This window comes from Heterocephalus glaber, unplaced genomic scaffold, assembly GCF_053883595.1.
Source record: "Heterocephalus glaber isolate CG9 unplaced genomic scaffold, H.glaber_assembly_v1.0 deba00001457, whole genome shotgun sequence".
Classification (NCBI taxonomy): Eukaryota; Metazoa; Chordata; class Mammalia; order Rodentia; family Bathyergidae; genus Heterocephalus; species Heterocephalus glaber.
Window position 1 is genome coordinate 1,381,548 of NW_028258305.1, and position 14,250 is coordinate 1,395,797.

Below are 14,250 nucleotides of genomic sequence, written 5' to 3' on the forward strand. Positions count from 1 at the left end.
TCAGGAAACTAGGGTGAAGGAAAAACTAAAACCTCTGCTTTTGCTAATGACTAAGCAGAATGAAAACAATATGGGGCAGAATTATATTGGCTGTATTGAAAAAATTATCTTTATGCTACTGTTTTATTTAAAAAAATTTTTTTGCAATGGAAGACAAACCTTGACTGTCTTGCCATATAAATTCAAAGAATCCCGAATATGTAGAAATTGAGGGTGGTAGGGTTGAGATGCTGCTGCTGCTGCTTGGGAGTTTTCTGAAAGGGCTTTACATGGCTTCTGAAGATTGATTTTTATCCTGAAAGTATGGCGGAGATATTGCATATTAGCAGGGATGTGATACTCTTGTCAGTTTTGTATAGATTGAGTTTGCAGCAACCAATTGGATATATGGACTCTAAGTTTAGAAGAGATTAGAAATAGTTAATGGGGCCAGGGATTTAGCTCAGTGGTTCCGCGGCTGTTTCACAAGCATAAGGTCCTGAGTTCGATCCCCAGTACCAAAAAAAAAGAAACAAAAAACTAAATAGTTAATGTTATGGTAAAGTCCTTAGGAGCCCTGATTTGGCTGGTCACTTGGTTTTCTGTCATTGGATCTTGTGGATGCTGGTCAGTGGGAGTAATACAGACAAATAGAAGAGATGGATCGTATCATTTATAAAGAATTGGTCACACTGTAAAGGTCAGTGTACAGGCAAAACAAGGGCCTGATTTCAAAATACTGCCTGAAATTATTACATAACTGTTTTACTTTCACTTACAAGACAGAGTACTCAGTTAAAAAATTAAATTTAAAAATACATAAAATAGGATAAAAACATACAGCAACAATACAAAGCTTAGTAAATAAAGTTCAGTATACTCTTTTTTTTTTTTTTTTTGGTACTGGGGATCGAACTCAGGTACTTATGCTTGCAAGGCAGGCAGCCGAACCACTGAGCTAAATCCCCAGCCCCAGTATACTCTTAAGAACCTTGCACAAATAGACTTTCAAGAGGAGTGCAGTAAGGAAAAGGAGTATTTTAAAATGGAGGCATGCAAGAATATGGGAGGCAATACAGATAGGAATCATGGAAAGAATATTAAGATCAGTTAAGTGACAGACAAAATAAGCAGAAATCCATCTCTACTTGTGAATAATGTCAAGATTTATTGTTTGCTGTTTCTTTTATCTTTACTTTAAAATGTATTTGATATTTAAAGTGATCTTTACTTAACCAATTCTGGAAATTACAATTACCTGTTGTAATTTTGAAGGAAAAGACTAGATATTAGCAACATGTGAAGAACTGAAAACACCAATTTCCTGATAAATTTTTCTTAGATCTTATAGTTACATAGGGTTAAAGAAATTCTAGGAGTTTAAAAGCTAGACAATCATATTAAACTGCCCCCCTCTTCAGATTGCTTTCCCAGGGTTCTTAAGGTATATAAATATAACGAAGTATTCCAACATTAATCTTATTGTACACTTATTGCTAGTTGTTAGGCAGGGTCAAGGTTAGATAAGTGGAATATGAAATGGTTAGCAATCAGTTTATCACTGAATTTTTTTGGTTTTGTTTTTTGTTTTTGGTTCCAGGGATCGAACTCGGGACCTTGCGCTTACAAGGCAGGCACCAGAACCACTGAGCAAATCCCCGGCCCTTATCACTGAATTTTTATGACTGAATTTAAAAAAAAATCTTAATGATTTTACTTTTGTGAATCAGGAATGTCCATTGTTCTAGATTTAGAGCTACTTATGGTTCCACTTAAAATCAAATAGTGAGATCTTCCACCGTATTTGACCAACCTGTGCCCAGTCCTCAAAATTGTTAAATGTGAACAATGATGCAGGTCTATAGTTTATCTAGAGCACTTAAATCACATTCTAGTAAAAGCTGGTTTTATATTTTTCTAAAATTACACTGAGGGGCCGGGGATTTAGCTCAGTGGTTTTGCTGCCTGCTACGCAAGCATGAGGACCCAAGTTCGATCACGAGTTCCAAAAAAAAAAAAAATTACACTGAGTTCAGATAAATTATGAAGTAATTCTTTGCATGAAAAGAAATACTTGAAGTGGCTTTCAAGTGAGTGGCTATCTTATATGACTTACCTTCCTGTTAATACTTTTCTTATATTAGTTGCATAGCATGTAGAAAATTCTGTTTCAGTGCAGGTTTAAACTTTCTGGTTTTTCTTTTTACCAGCTCATTTTGTACTCTCAGGAAACACTTCAATTAAAAAGAGAGGTTTTCTTCTGAGCTCTTCTCCAAAATGAGTTCACCTAGCAAGACAAGTTGGAGCACTGACAGTCTCAAGTGTATGAAAATTTGATATATAGTGTGTTTAGGATATGAAAAAATGTTGAAATATATTTTAATCAAATGCTTGCCTAAGTCTTAAGTAGTAGAACCATGTTTTAAGCCAGTTTGAGTCAAGGGCTCCTTCTACCATATTCTTGTTTTCATACCGATTTAAAAAAGCAAATCTCATTTATAAATCTAGACATATTAGTATACAGCTTATTTTCTTATGTTTTGTAAATTAAAGTATTTGTTTAGTATTTTAAAGAAGTTTATGCCATTCTTGTGACCAATTGTTTCCTTTCTTCCCCCAGGGAAATGAGGCAAGTTACCCTTTGGAAATGTGCTCACACTGTAAGTTGAAAATTCTTGTTATTAAGAACTTCTTCTAAATCTGTTTATGTACATATGTATATATGTGAGTATAGAAAATACATCTCTAATACATATTTATATAGTAAAGTTAGGTCCCTCCCCCAGTTTTTGCATGGTATTGAGGATCAAACCTAGGGGTACACTACTGTTAGCAGATTTTGGGGTGCTGGAGTCTTCTGGAGGTGGTTTCTAGGTTCTTTCTGTCCTAAGCAAAGCATTGGTGAAGACAAACGCAAATGGTATCAAAATTTTATTAAAGGTAGGAAAAGAAACGAGCTCTGCAGAGTGAGTTTGGGTCAAGTAAAGTAGGAAAAAAAGCACACCCTACAGCATGAGGGTGGGCCACCATGGAAGTAAGAACACAGTGGCAGAAACTCATTGTGGACTGTCCTTTTTATGTCACCCACTTCTCAAGCTGATGTCAAGTCTAGGCCATCCTGTGGAAAACCTGCTCAGGTCTCACAAGAAGTCCGTTCACAGGGCTGTGGGAACTGTTCTGCACATGTGTTCTGGGGTATTGTAATTAACAGGTCACACCTATTTCCCCAGCCAGTTTTGCCATGCTCCAATCTCCTGTCTCACTGTCACTGAACTACTACATCCCCAACACTCCTCACCCCCTTTAGTTTTGAGATAAGAGTCTTGCTAAGTTGCCTAGGTGGGACTAAAACTTGGATCCTCCTGCCTCACCCTCCATCAGTGCTTGGATTACCAGAATGCACCATCATGCCTCGTGCAAAGTGAGCCTTTACGTATTTAATGTGGGTAATGAATTTGACATACAGTCTATAAGTTACAGAGTAGGGAGATTTTGGGGGGACTTTATTAATATCAGCATTGTGCCGTGGTTGCAAATGATCCTCAAATCTCAGTGGTTTAAGCGAACAAAAAATTTTCAGGTTAAAGAATTTCCAAAGTGGATTTGTAGGAGCTTTTCTCTCTGTTTGGTACTCAGTGATCTAGGCTTCCTTGTTTTGTAATGGCAATAATTCCCTGCCTGATTCCCAAGATCAACAGGGGAAAGGGAAATTCTAGAACCTGCAGATCATGCTTTTATCTGCCTGGGCTCAGAAGTGACTGACATTTTTGAATGCTCATATTTATTGTATGGCCCAGAACTAGCCACACAGCTCCACCAAATTGCCACAGGCTGGAAAGTTCAGTTTTCTGTATTTTTAGGGAGGTAAAACAGATAAGCACCTATTTTCATTAAATCTTTTAAAAAAAATCCTACAGGTAGGTTTTGGTGTGATACTCTGTATTTATCTGATTAAAAAGCACATTTACAAAATGAGTCTTGCCTAAAACCTTTTTCTAATTTTTAAAATGTTTTATTTTTTAAGTTTGAAAAAGGTTATATTTTCACATATGCATTTGATGGAAACCTAATATTTGAAAGACTAGATGACAATTTAGAATTAATTAACTTGCATTAAGAGTTAAAAAAACAAACTTAATGACTAGTGGTCTGGTCACCTACAGCATCTGATATTAACCCATTAGCTGCTTTTTTTTTTTTTAATTAATTTTATTGGTACATTTTAGGTATACAATTCATTTACATTTATCATTGGGTGTTTGTACCTGTACATGATATATCTTGGTTCTTATTTTTTCCCCCATTACCTGTGTGCCTTTCACCCCCTCTGCCCTTACCTATTTACATAGATTTCATTTCCTTTTTTTTTTTTTTCTTTTCTCATAGTTTTTCCTTTCCTTCTTTTCCTTTCCCCTTCCTCTCCCTTCACTCCATTGTCTTTGGACCTTTTTTCCTATTTCACATTATAAATTATTCATTTTAATCATTTTAACCCTTGTTTACACTATCAGTTTCTCACACTAGTGAAACTTCGGTATTTACACGTGTGTCCTATTTATTTCACTTAAGAGTGTGGCCTCGATATGCATCCATTTAGCTATAAATGACTAGTTTTTCATTCTTTATGGCTGAGTAGTACTCCATTTTATAAAAAACCACATTTTCTTTATCCAGTCTCCAGTTGATGGGCGCTTGGGCTGCTTCCAAGCTTTAGCTATTACAAACTGTGCCCCTATGAACATGGGTGCACATATATCACTGTGGTATGATTCTTTTAATTCTTTTGGAAAGATACCCAGCAGGGGAATAGTCGGGTCAAATGGGACCTCTAGTCCTAGATCTTTGAGGTATCTCCATACTGACTTCGACAGTGGTTGCACCAGTCTGCACTCCCACCAGCAGTGGAGAAGGGTTCCTTTCTCCCCACAACCCTGCCAGCATTTGTTATTTGTTGATTTCTTGATAGCAATTAGCTGCTTTCTTAAAGGCATGTTCATTTTTACATTATTGTATTGAACACAAAACTGGTAGATCAAGTCGTTATTGCACAATATTTTCTGGGGAAAAGTAGAGCAAGTGGCTCATTACTTCTTTTTTTTTTTGGTACTGGGGATTGAACTTGGGACCTTGCGCTTGTGAGGCAGGTGGTGGAACCACTGAGCTAAATCCCTGGCCCTGGCTCATTACTTCTGACCATACTGGAGAGCCTAAAGGAAGAAAATGAAGGCTTAGTAATTGTTGTTTCAAAGACTGGTCAGATGAGCAGGGAGCTGATAGTATTCTCTTACAAACAGACAGACAAACAAAAAAAACCAAATCAGATCTCTTGTTGAAAGGGCAATGATTGGGAAAGGGGGAGACCCTTAGAATTGGAGTAGAGCCCATTGGTATGTTAAGATACAAGGTTCTGAAATTCCCAGACCATTGTGTTCTCAGCAGAAACAGCCCTTTCAGCCTAAATGAGGGCTTGAAGGTCTCTTCATTTCTAATGAACTATCACTTCCCTTTTGAATTGTCCCACTTTCCCCATTGTGGCTACGTTCAACAGTCTCCTTTCTTTTCCCCAAACATCCATCAGCTTCTTTTATTCCCATTACTGTCTCTGCCTGCCTATGAGTTTAAGTGGAGCCCACTTTTATCAGCTCTTCACTTGGCTGGCTTTCTTCAGTCTCATCTCTGGGTGAGTGAGTGAAGCCTTCTGTCATTCCCAACTCTCCTTAGATTCTTTCCTGAGTAGTGTCCTATATATTTTCTTTGTAGCAGTCACCATAAACTGAAATTATTTATTAATCAATTTACCTTCCATTTTGTAATTTCTAAAGTTTTAAATTTATTTTATTTTTGTGGTGCTGAGAATTGAACCCAGGGCTTTGAGCATGCTAGGCAAGTGCTCTGCCATGGATGTATTCCGTAAGCCCCCTATAATTTCTACAGTTTTTTAAACTTTAAAAAATGCTTATATTTATGATTAGTTCTCAATAATCTTGCCATTCAAACTGTTGTTTACATTTTACTATTTCCTCTTAGACTTTCTTTATGAATTTATTAAATTAGGACCATATGTAGTCACATATGTAAGTTTCTATCTTAAATGTGAAAATAAAATGTTACAGAATATTGTTTGAATTGACAAAACCAGGCCTAATTATGGCTTTGTAGACCAGGGATTGGTAAACTGCCCGCTGGTTCTTTTTATTAATAGCAAAGCACCCAGAATTGTACTTTGAGCTTATGATATAATTATTCCTCCGGATATTGATGGCAAGGAAGAGGTGTGGGAGTCTGTAATTAGCTAGGTTTCAGGCTGCAGTATTGTTGGGTTTGGTTGTTTTGAATACAACTCTGATTGGAAGGAGGATTTAGGAAGTTAGTTTTTATTTCTGGGTCAAGAACAGATGTTGTAAGGGACCCATATTTCTCAGGTTTTTCTTTTGCTCTCCTGTTAAGTCTGGGACTGAAGGTCATTTACCTTGGTTGCAAATAAAAATATACAAGGGCAGGCCGCGGATTTAGCTCAGTGGTTCTGCTGCCTGCCTCGCAAGTGTAAGGACCCGAGTTCGATCCCTGGTACCAAAAAAAAAAAACACAAGGGCAAGAGATGGATGAATGTTCCCTTCTGCACATCCAGCGTGGCAAAGGTTAGTTTTTTGTTTTTGGTTTAGTTTTGTAGTATGTGGGAAACATGCTACCCATTTCAATTTTATCCTTAGAACTTTTTCTTTTTCTTTCTTATTTTTTTTTTTTAAATTTTGTATTGGGGAATTGAATCTAGGCCCTTTGCACTGAGCTGCATCCCCAGCCCCTTTAAAAAAATTTTGAGACAGGGTCTTGTTATGTCATTAAGTTGGCCAGTTACAGTACTATCATTTATAAGATTGCTGAAACCAATCCTTCAGGCACATCACTATTTGCATTTTCCCATTCAGGTTTATTTCTGTCCTTACTCATTCCTTCAAACCTAGCTCAACTTGTGTTGTCTGTGAGAACTTCTATAACTCCCTCAGCTCTCAGAGTTTTCTCAAATATTTGTTTTCTTTCTGTATATAAATCGTGTTACTGTAACAAAAGGTAGCAAGACTTGATATGGTACTGTAAGGTATTGTCCTTCTATTCTGTGACACACAGATAAGCAAACACCTACAAAGTCCTTACACTCCAGCTATTGGGAAAAGAATAATGTGTACAGTTACAGTGAAAGTAAACTATTGTGAAAAGTAGAAACAGATTTCAAGGAGGGAAAATCACCTTTAAGGAAAATAAGAAAAGCTTAACAGAAAGGGCGATGTTTGAAATTGTTTTTAAAAACTTTGTAGGATTCGAATGTTGATTAATTCTTTGATCTGTCTGGTTATTTGCTTACTTTCATTCTCTGCAAATTGCATCTGTATAATCATCATTCTGCCCAATTCCCCAACACAATTCTTTGCAGTTCCTTACCTTTAATAAATGATTTTGCTTTTTTAATGCTTGAGAAAACTCCGGATGTTCCCCCCACACACATACACAACCTTTTCTTCAGTGAGGGTTTGAGTTATGCCTCCCTTATTCAAGGTTAGCCTTCCCACTGTGCTTTTCATCTCCTGCTTTCTTGTTTCTAAGGTCTTACATTTTGTTAGCTTCTTCGTCTTAAGCTTCTCCTTTCTTCGGTTTATAATCAGCTTTTTGGATTCTGATCCTACATATACTTTCCAGTTTTTCTCCATTCTTCCTCATATTTGTTCTTGCCTAAAGAAAAGCATGCATAGTTATTTCCATTTCTTTATTTCTGTTAATTTCTTGACTTGCTGCCATCTGCCTTTCATCTATTTCTCTGAAACTTGTAAGATCATTTTTATTTTATTGACACATTGGCTAATTGCCATATCTGGTGGATTTAGAAAACCTACAAAATCACTTGTTACTTTTGGGGAAACTTAAATCCTGACTACTTGATGCCAAAGAACTATTAGTTTTCATATGTAATATTATTGTGATATGTAAAAATAGTTTTTATCTTTCAGAAACAGTGCTGAATAGTTACAAGGAAATGATATCTCGGGGGGGTGCTCTAAAATAATTGGGATGAGGGTATAAGTAAAATATTTCTCATGATAATGGTTGAAACTGGATGATGGGTATATGAGAGTTATATTCTTTAAACCATTATGTGTATGAATTTTCCTTTGCAGAATTTTTAATGAATGGAAAAAGTAACAAGAGTAAAAACAATTACTGATTTCATCATCATTATTATTGGGTTTTGGGTTTTTTTTAAGACAGAGTCGCAATGTGTAGTTTAGGCCAGCCTTGAATTCACTAAGTAGCCCATACATGGCCTCTGTGATTTCATTATTAAGAAATTAAATTCCAATCAAGTATGGTATGCATACAGCAAGCTTTATAAGAGTAAGTGGCTATTTAAGATAATTTTCATCAATAAAAGAATTGAGGTATTAGTAGTGGAAGCATAATACTTGGCGTCAAAACACATGCTGAATAAATGTTTGTTGGAATAGTAAGTTAGTAAGAGCTTACAGTTGGACTCTATAAGCAACTGGTTGGTTAATTTTAAAGGCTGTGCCTTTTGGAAAACCTACTAGTTACCTATCACCCAATTTGATGTCATAAATAATACCAATACATACTTCCGTGGCACTTAGCATGTGCCAGGCACTACTCTAAGTACTTTATATACATTAACCTGTTTAGGGCCGGGGTTTTAGCTCAGTGGTTTCACTGCCTGCTGTGCAAGCGCAAGGACCGGAGTTCGATCCCCAGTACCAAAAAAACCCCAAAAAAACCTGTTTAGTCCCTACCACAGCCTCATGAGAAAGGCAGTGCTACTTTTCTGCATTGCACTGATAAGAAAATAGAGATAGAATCTTAAATTACAAGGCAGAAGTCATATAGAATGTGAAAAACACCCATAACTTGACCTTAGGTAGTCATGCTTTACAGTCTTTTGGGGGGCTAGGTTGGGATGGTGAGGGCAGTTGAAAATAGGGCCTCACACATGCTGAAGGCTCAGAATCATATTAATAAAACAGTATTATATACCCTTTCTTGTAGGAAATTGTGTGTGTATGTGAGTGTGGGGTGGCAGCTGTGATTAAACCCAGGACAGTGTTGGATTTTTCATGAGTTAAATTATAGGCCGTTGTGACTTTATCTGTTGGCTAACTTGTCTGGCCTAGGAAATGTATACTCTGTTGAGGTGATTTGCGCAAAGTTGAGACCTTAGTTGAAACTTGGCATGATGACTTGGAAAAGTGAGTGCATGATACTGCTTTAGATAGTGTAAGCAGAGGACTAGACTGAAGCACAATTAATAGTATGTACAGGAAGTGAAATTCAACTAATTTTTTACTGTTGATTATATTAGTATGAAGGTGAATAATTTTGATAAAATTAGTAAATACAGAGTCTCTTTTGTAGACTGAATGATTCTTTTATCTAAAAATATTCCTTAACTTTCTTTTGTTAGAAGGTGACCCAAGGAGTGCTTGGCAGACACAGAAGGAATGTTTTCCTCTTGCACAGTGAAGTATCTAGAAACCTCGAAGACTTTCTTAACATTAGAACAGCCCCAACTTTGAGTAAACAGTTTCATATTGAAGCACTTTTGTTTTCTTGAATATTTAAAAGTTTAGAATATTTGAAAATTTAGACCTACCGATTTTACATTGTGCTGTTAATTTCTGCTTTTAATCATATCTCAGGGTAGTTTATGAGTTAGTATTCTTTACCTAGATTGAGATCCCTCCCTCCCTCATTCCCTCCCTCCCTCCCTCCCTCTCTCTTTCCTCCCTCCCTCTTTCCTCCCTCCCTCCCTCTCTCTCCCTCCCACCCGCTTCCCCTCTCCCTATGCCCCAGTTTCCTTCCTTCCCTGTCTCTTTTCTTCTCTCTCCTCCCCTTCTCTCTCCTTCCTCTCCTGGCACCCCCTTCTTTTTTTTAGTGCTAGGGTTCTAACACAAGGCATGCTAAGCAAATGTTCTCCCACTGTATTCCCAGCTTTGTCTTTTCATTGTTTGAAAACCAAGGTAACTTTTTTAGAGAAAAAAAAATGAATCAAAAATTAATTTGATTGCATTCTTTATTTCAGCATTTTTTAAAATTCTTAAATGGGCTGACTTAACTCATTTGAATTTTTAATAATATGTGTTTGAAATTCTGATTTCTGGTTTGTTCCCAGACCATTATTCATCCTCTCAGAAATCTTAAGAGGAAAACTTGTTAATATCATACAAACTCAGTTTGAGAACAGATGGAAGTGTTTTTGAAACAATTTATTTCTGTCATAACATTTATTCCACCTAGTCACTGAGTATTACATTGTGCTGAAGAGAGGGATGAAAAGTTTTCTTAAGAATACACATGACTATACATCGATTTGTTGATTTTTTTGGTTTACAGTTCTTTTTAAAAAATCATTGGATTCTCTATATTTAAAGTATCTCAATTTTTTTAGACAAATTGGTTTTTAGAAAAAGCAAAAGCGCCACTCTGTTTCAGTGTCCATACTCTCACATTTTGGTGTCATGGCAGCAATTAACAGATTTGCAGTTAGGTCCACAACATATAGTAATTTGGTTATCATGAATTCAAATAATTTTTGGGCTAGTATGTAGCAGTCACTTACTTTAGGTGGTTAAGAAGGCCTAGTTATCCATGTAACATAAGTGTAAATCCTTAAATCTTTCTCAGAATGTTAGAACAAAAGATAAAAGATAGGGAAAATGTTCTAAGAAAATAAGGACTTTGGGGACAAATACAGATAATAATAGCATCTCATTGAAAGAAATTCTAGGAAATGTATTAGATAAAACAGAAAGGGGGAAAATGGTGAAATAGTAGGAGAAAGTTTCTCTGACCTGAAAAAAAATGAATCTTTTCATTAAAAGATTGGATTGCTGAGGTTAGATGAAAAAAAAGTCTACATTTAAATTTACACTGTAATTTTAAAATTCCAGAAGTAAAGAGGAGACTTTAAAAACTTCTAAACATAGAAAAATTTACCTAAAAAGAATAGGAGTCTACTGCAGTGAACTCCTTAGCAGCAGCAGCAATAGCAGAATCAGATGCTTGAAAGCAGTGGAGTTATTAAGAATTTTAAATTCTTAAATCCAGGATTTGATACCAGCTAAACAGTTACTCAAGTGTGAGAGCAAATTAAAGACATTTTCAGAAATTGATATTCCATAAATTGTTGAATATGTACCTAGCAAAATGAAATAGAAGAAGTTCAATAAAGAAGATGAAATGCAATCCCCAAAAACAAAATCCTTAAGACATCAGTGAAAATTCTAGAACAACTACAGTACCATGGGCCTAGAAAGCAGTTGGTTCTAATTAGAATAAAAAACCAAAATTGTTTATGAAGAATGTTTTCAGGAACAAAGTAAAAACAGTTGTATAGGGTGTGTTGTGTTCTGGAATTTCTTAATGTTAAGAGCTAAGATAAGGCAAGCCAACAAGCAAAAAAAGGCAGAAACTAAGTGACGCAGTTAAGACATTCTTGGTGATAAACCAAACTGAGCTCTAGAGGAGCCATACCTAAGTCTTGAATAATTGATGTCTCTTGACTATGCATTCTGTTGTGCTAGTATCACATTTTTTTTTTTCCAGGAGGTTGGGGTGGAAAGTAGTACAAAGCTAAAGAAAAATGCAGTCAGCATTCTGCTGCACCATGATACAGAAGCAATAGGTAAAAGGAAAACCTGGAGAATGTAATATAGTGAGATGGGGTTGGATTTGACCTGTGAAACAAAGACAAATTGTTTGAGAGGCAAGTCTTTCAAATAAGATCTGTTATTGAATTAGGTAATGTATATTCTAGTTTTTTAAAATGAAGATTATATCTTTAAGCAGGCTTAGAGAAAAACGCTTGACAGATAGGTTTTTATGATGGCTTTTTACCAACTTACTATTTTGATTTGAACCACAATATAGATAAACCAAAAGGAGGAAAACAACCCTATAAGCCTTCAGCAGGAAAATCAGTAATATAATTGGAAAATGGGTTAGAAGGATATTTTAGAAATATGTGGTCAGGTTTTTATTTACCTCTAGTGGGAATATTCATACTATTTTAGGCCCCAAATACAAATTAGGTGTATGCATAGTATTTTTTTTTTTTTTTTTTTTTACAAAAGGTAGACTATGTTTATTTGGAGTCACAAGTAGCTAACTTTGTGACTCAAGACCGCAAACCATTTCTCCTCCACTTTGTGCTGGGTGTTACAGTTGAGACTCAAGATAGGTAGGTGTGCTGTCTGGGACCCATTCACAGGTTTACAAGTTTCTCATTGAGGGCAATCTGTGACTGTGAGATTGGCCAGGTAGGTCACCATCAGCAGGTCATTGATGTTGCTGTTGAGCATGGTCTCAAAGTCCTCAGGAACTATCTTGAGTACTTGGTTAACCAGGCTCATCAAGGAGCGGCCCACAGTATTGTCATCTGACACTTTTCCAGACAGTACATCCTCTGCATATTGCAACACTGTGCTTAGGGCATCCTGGATGCGAGCCAGTGCTCCCCCAACTTGCTGCAAGTCACTCGAGAGTCCGATCACCCGGTTGGGGCTAAAACAGGTCTTCATGATTAAGTCAACTCCAATGCGTTAGGTGTCATAATATGCATATTTCAGTGTCAGTGGTGTGAACATCACTCCCATGGTCCTCCCTGGGACACCCATTAAAATGCTGACATAGGCCTTGATGCTCATGCGGCCATTCTGAAGACTCATGTCCACAATAAGGTGAATGGGGTTTGGGGCCTCCTGGCTGTAGTACTCATGGATCAGCACAGAGTGCTCTGTGATGTCATGGCCTTTGGCGTACCAGCCCAGGATGACCTCATTTGGAGAGACTTTTTTGTGCAATTCATGCATGTTCTTAGCAGATTCCATGTCAACAGCCACCTCATCTTCTGACTCATTGTGTGGCACTGAAAAGCAGTTGGTGACCTCCACTGAGTGCTTGTCAACAGTTCCCAGCAAGGTTCTGATAACTCGGGTAGCACCCTCGTTGCGTCGCTCATAGCTGTCCACGATGGAGGCCAAAATAACTGGGCGCAGCCTGACCACTTGGCCGCCGGGGAAGGGCCCCGAGAGTGCCGGATCCTGCAGCGCGGATGCTGAGGTCTGCGTTGGGGTCGGTGCTGAGGCTGGGGTTTGGCCTGGAGCTGCTGGTGCGCCCGCCGCTACCGCCAGATCCGAAGACGAGGCCGGCGTCCGAGAAGGAGCCGCGCCGGCACTGGCGCCAGAGTGGCTGGAGGAGCACTCGTTGGTGTCGCCGGCGTAGCCATCTTGAAGAGAAAGAGCTGTATGCATAGTATTATCTTGACCTAAGCACCTAGGCTAGCTCTTCAGGTGGAACTAACAAAAGAAATTAGATTAGAAAGCATTTCATAAAATCCTGGTTACCCAGTTTAGCCATCAGCCTTTACAGCATTAACTACTCAGTTTATAAGGGCTGATAAAAATAATTGTCTTTATGAGGTGTGATCAGAAATGCAGTGCATGCGCCTGCCGAGTGCCATCCAAGAGACAGGCAGGCTTATAGAAACATTACAGTGTCTTCACCTACCTTATTCACTGGATCTGGCACTGTGTGACTCATGCCTCTTCCTAAAGTCAAAATGACCATGAGAAGTAAACATTTTGAGTTCACACAGGACATCAGAGCAGCCACGAGAGCACAAGGTACCCAAGAAATAAGACTTACAGAATGGCTTCAGAAAGTGGCATGTGTTTAAAGTGAGTGGGGAACTTTTTTGAGGGATTATGGCAGTCTTTTTTACTGTAATAAAATGTTTTAATTGAAACATTTTAATGTAATTTTTAAATATCATACTTTGTACCTACCCCGTAGGTCTGTTTCTTCATTCTGTTTTTTATACCAAAGGTAGTTCTAGTCCTTTTTATAGCTTTTCTGTGACAGATTTTTATTGTGAAACTCATTGAGATCTCAATACCATTCTAAGAATGTATTTTTAGTTTTAGGGTAATTGTATTAGCTTGTATTTGAACAGCATTCAGCTGGCTGAGTTCTAGTGTACTGGTCATTTTTGGTCATATCTTTTTTTTTTAAGGAGAAGGAAGTACATACGTGATACATGGTGTTTGCATTTTGAAAAGAGCATTGTAGAAGAAAGAAAACAAAATTGCCATCATCAGTCATGATAGAACTTAAATCACTACAGATTCTACAGATGTTAGAAGTATAATAAAGTATTATGAACAATTTTATGCCCATAAGTTATACACTTTAGATGAAAAAATTCCTTGAAAA

At 37.3% G+C, this 14,250-nt stretch overlaps 1 protein-coding gene and 1 pseudogene across 3 annotated transcripts in view; one reads left to right on the plus strand and one right to left on the minus strand.

The window, feature by feature from the left end:
* The window catches only part of Ppp3r1 (protein phosphatase 3 regulatory subunit B, alpha), a 68,732-nt gene that overhangs the window by 28,326 nt on the left and 26,156 nt on the right, over positions 1-14,250 (plus strand). For all 3 annotated transcript variants that reach the window (XM_087216274.1, XM_087216273.1, XM_013074079.3), the window contains exon 2: positions 2,600-2,639. In XM_087216274.1, the coding sequence (XP_087072400.1) occupies positions 2,600-2,639 (40 nt within the window). The remainder of the gene's footprint in view (positions 1-2,599; positions 2,640-14,250) is intronic.
* On the minus strand, positions 12,225-13,264 carry LOC106009835 (eukaryotic translation initiation factor 3 subunit F pseudogene; annotated as a pseudogene).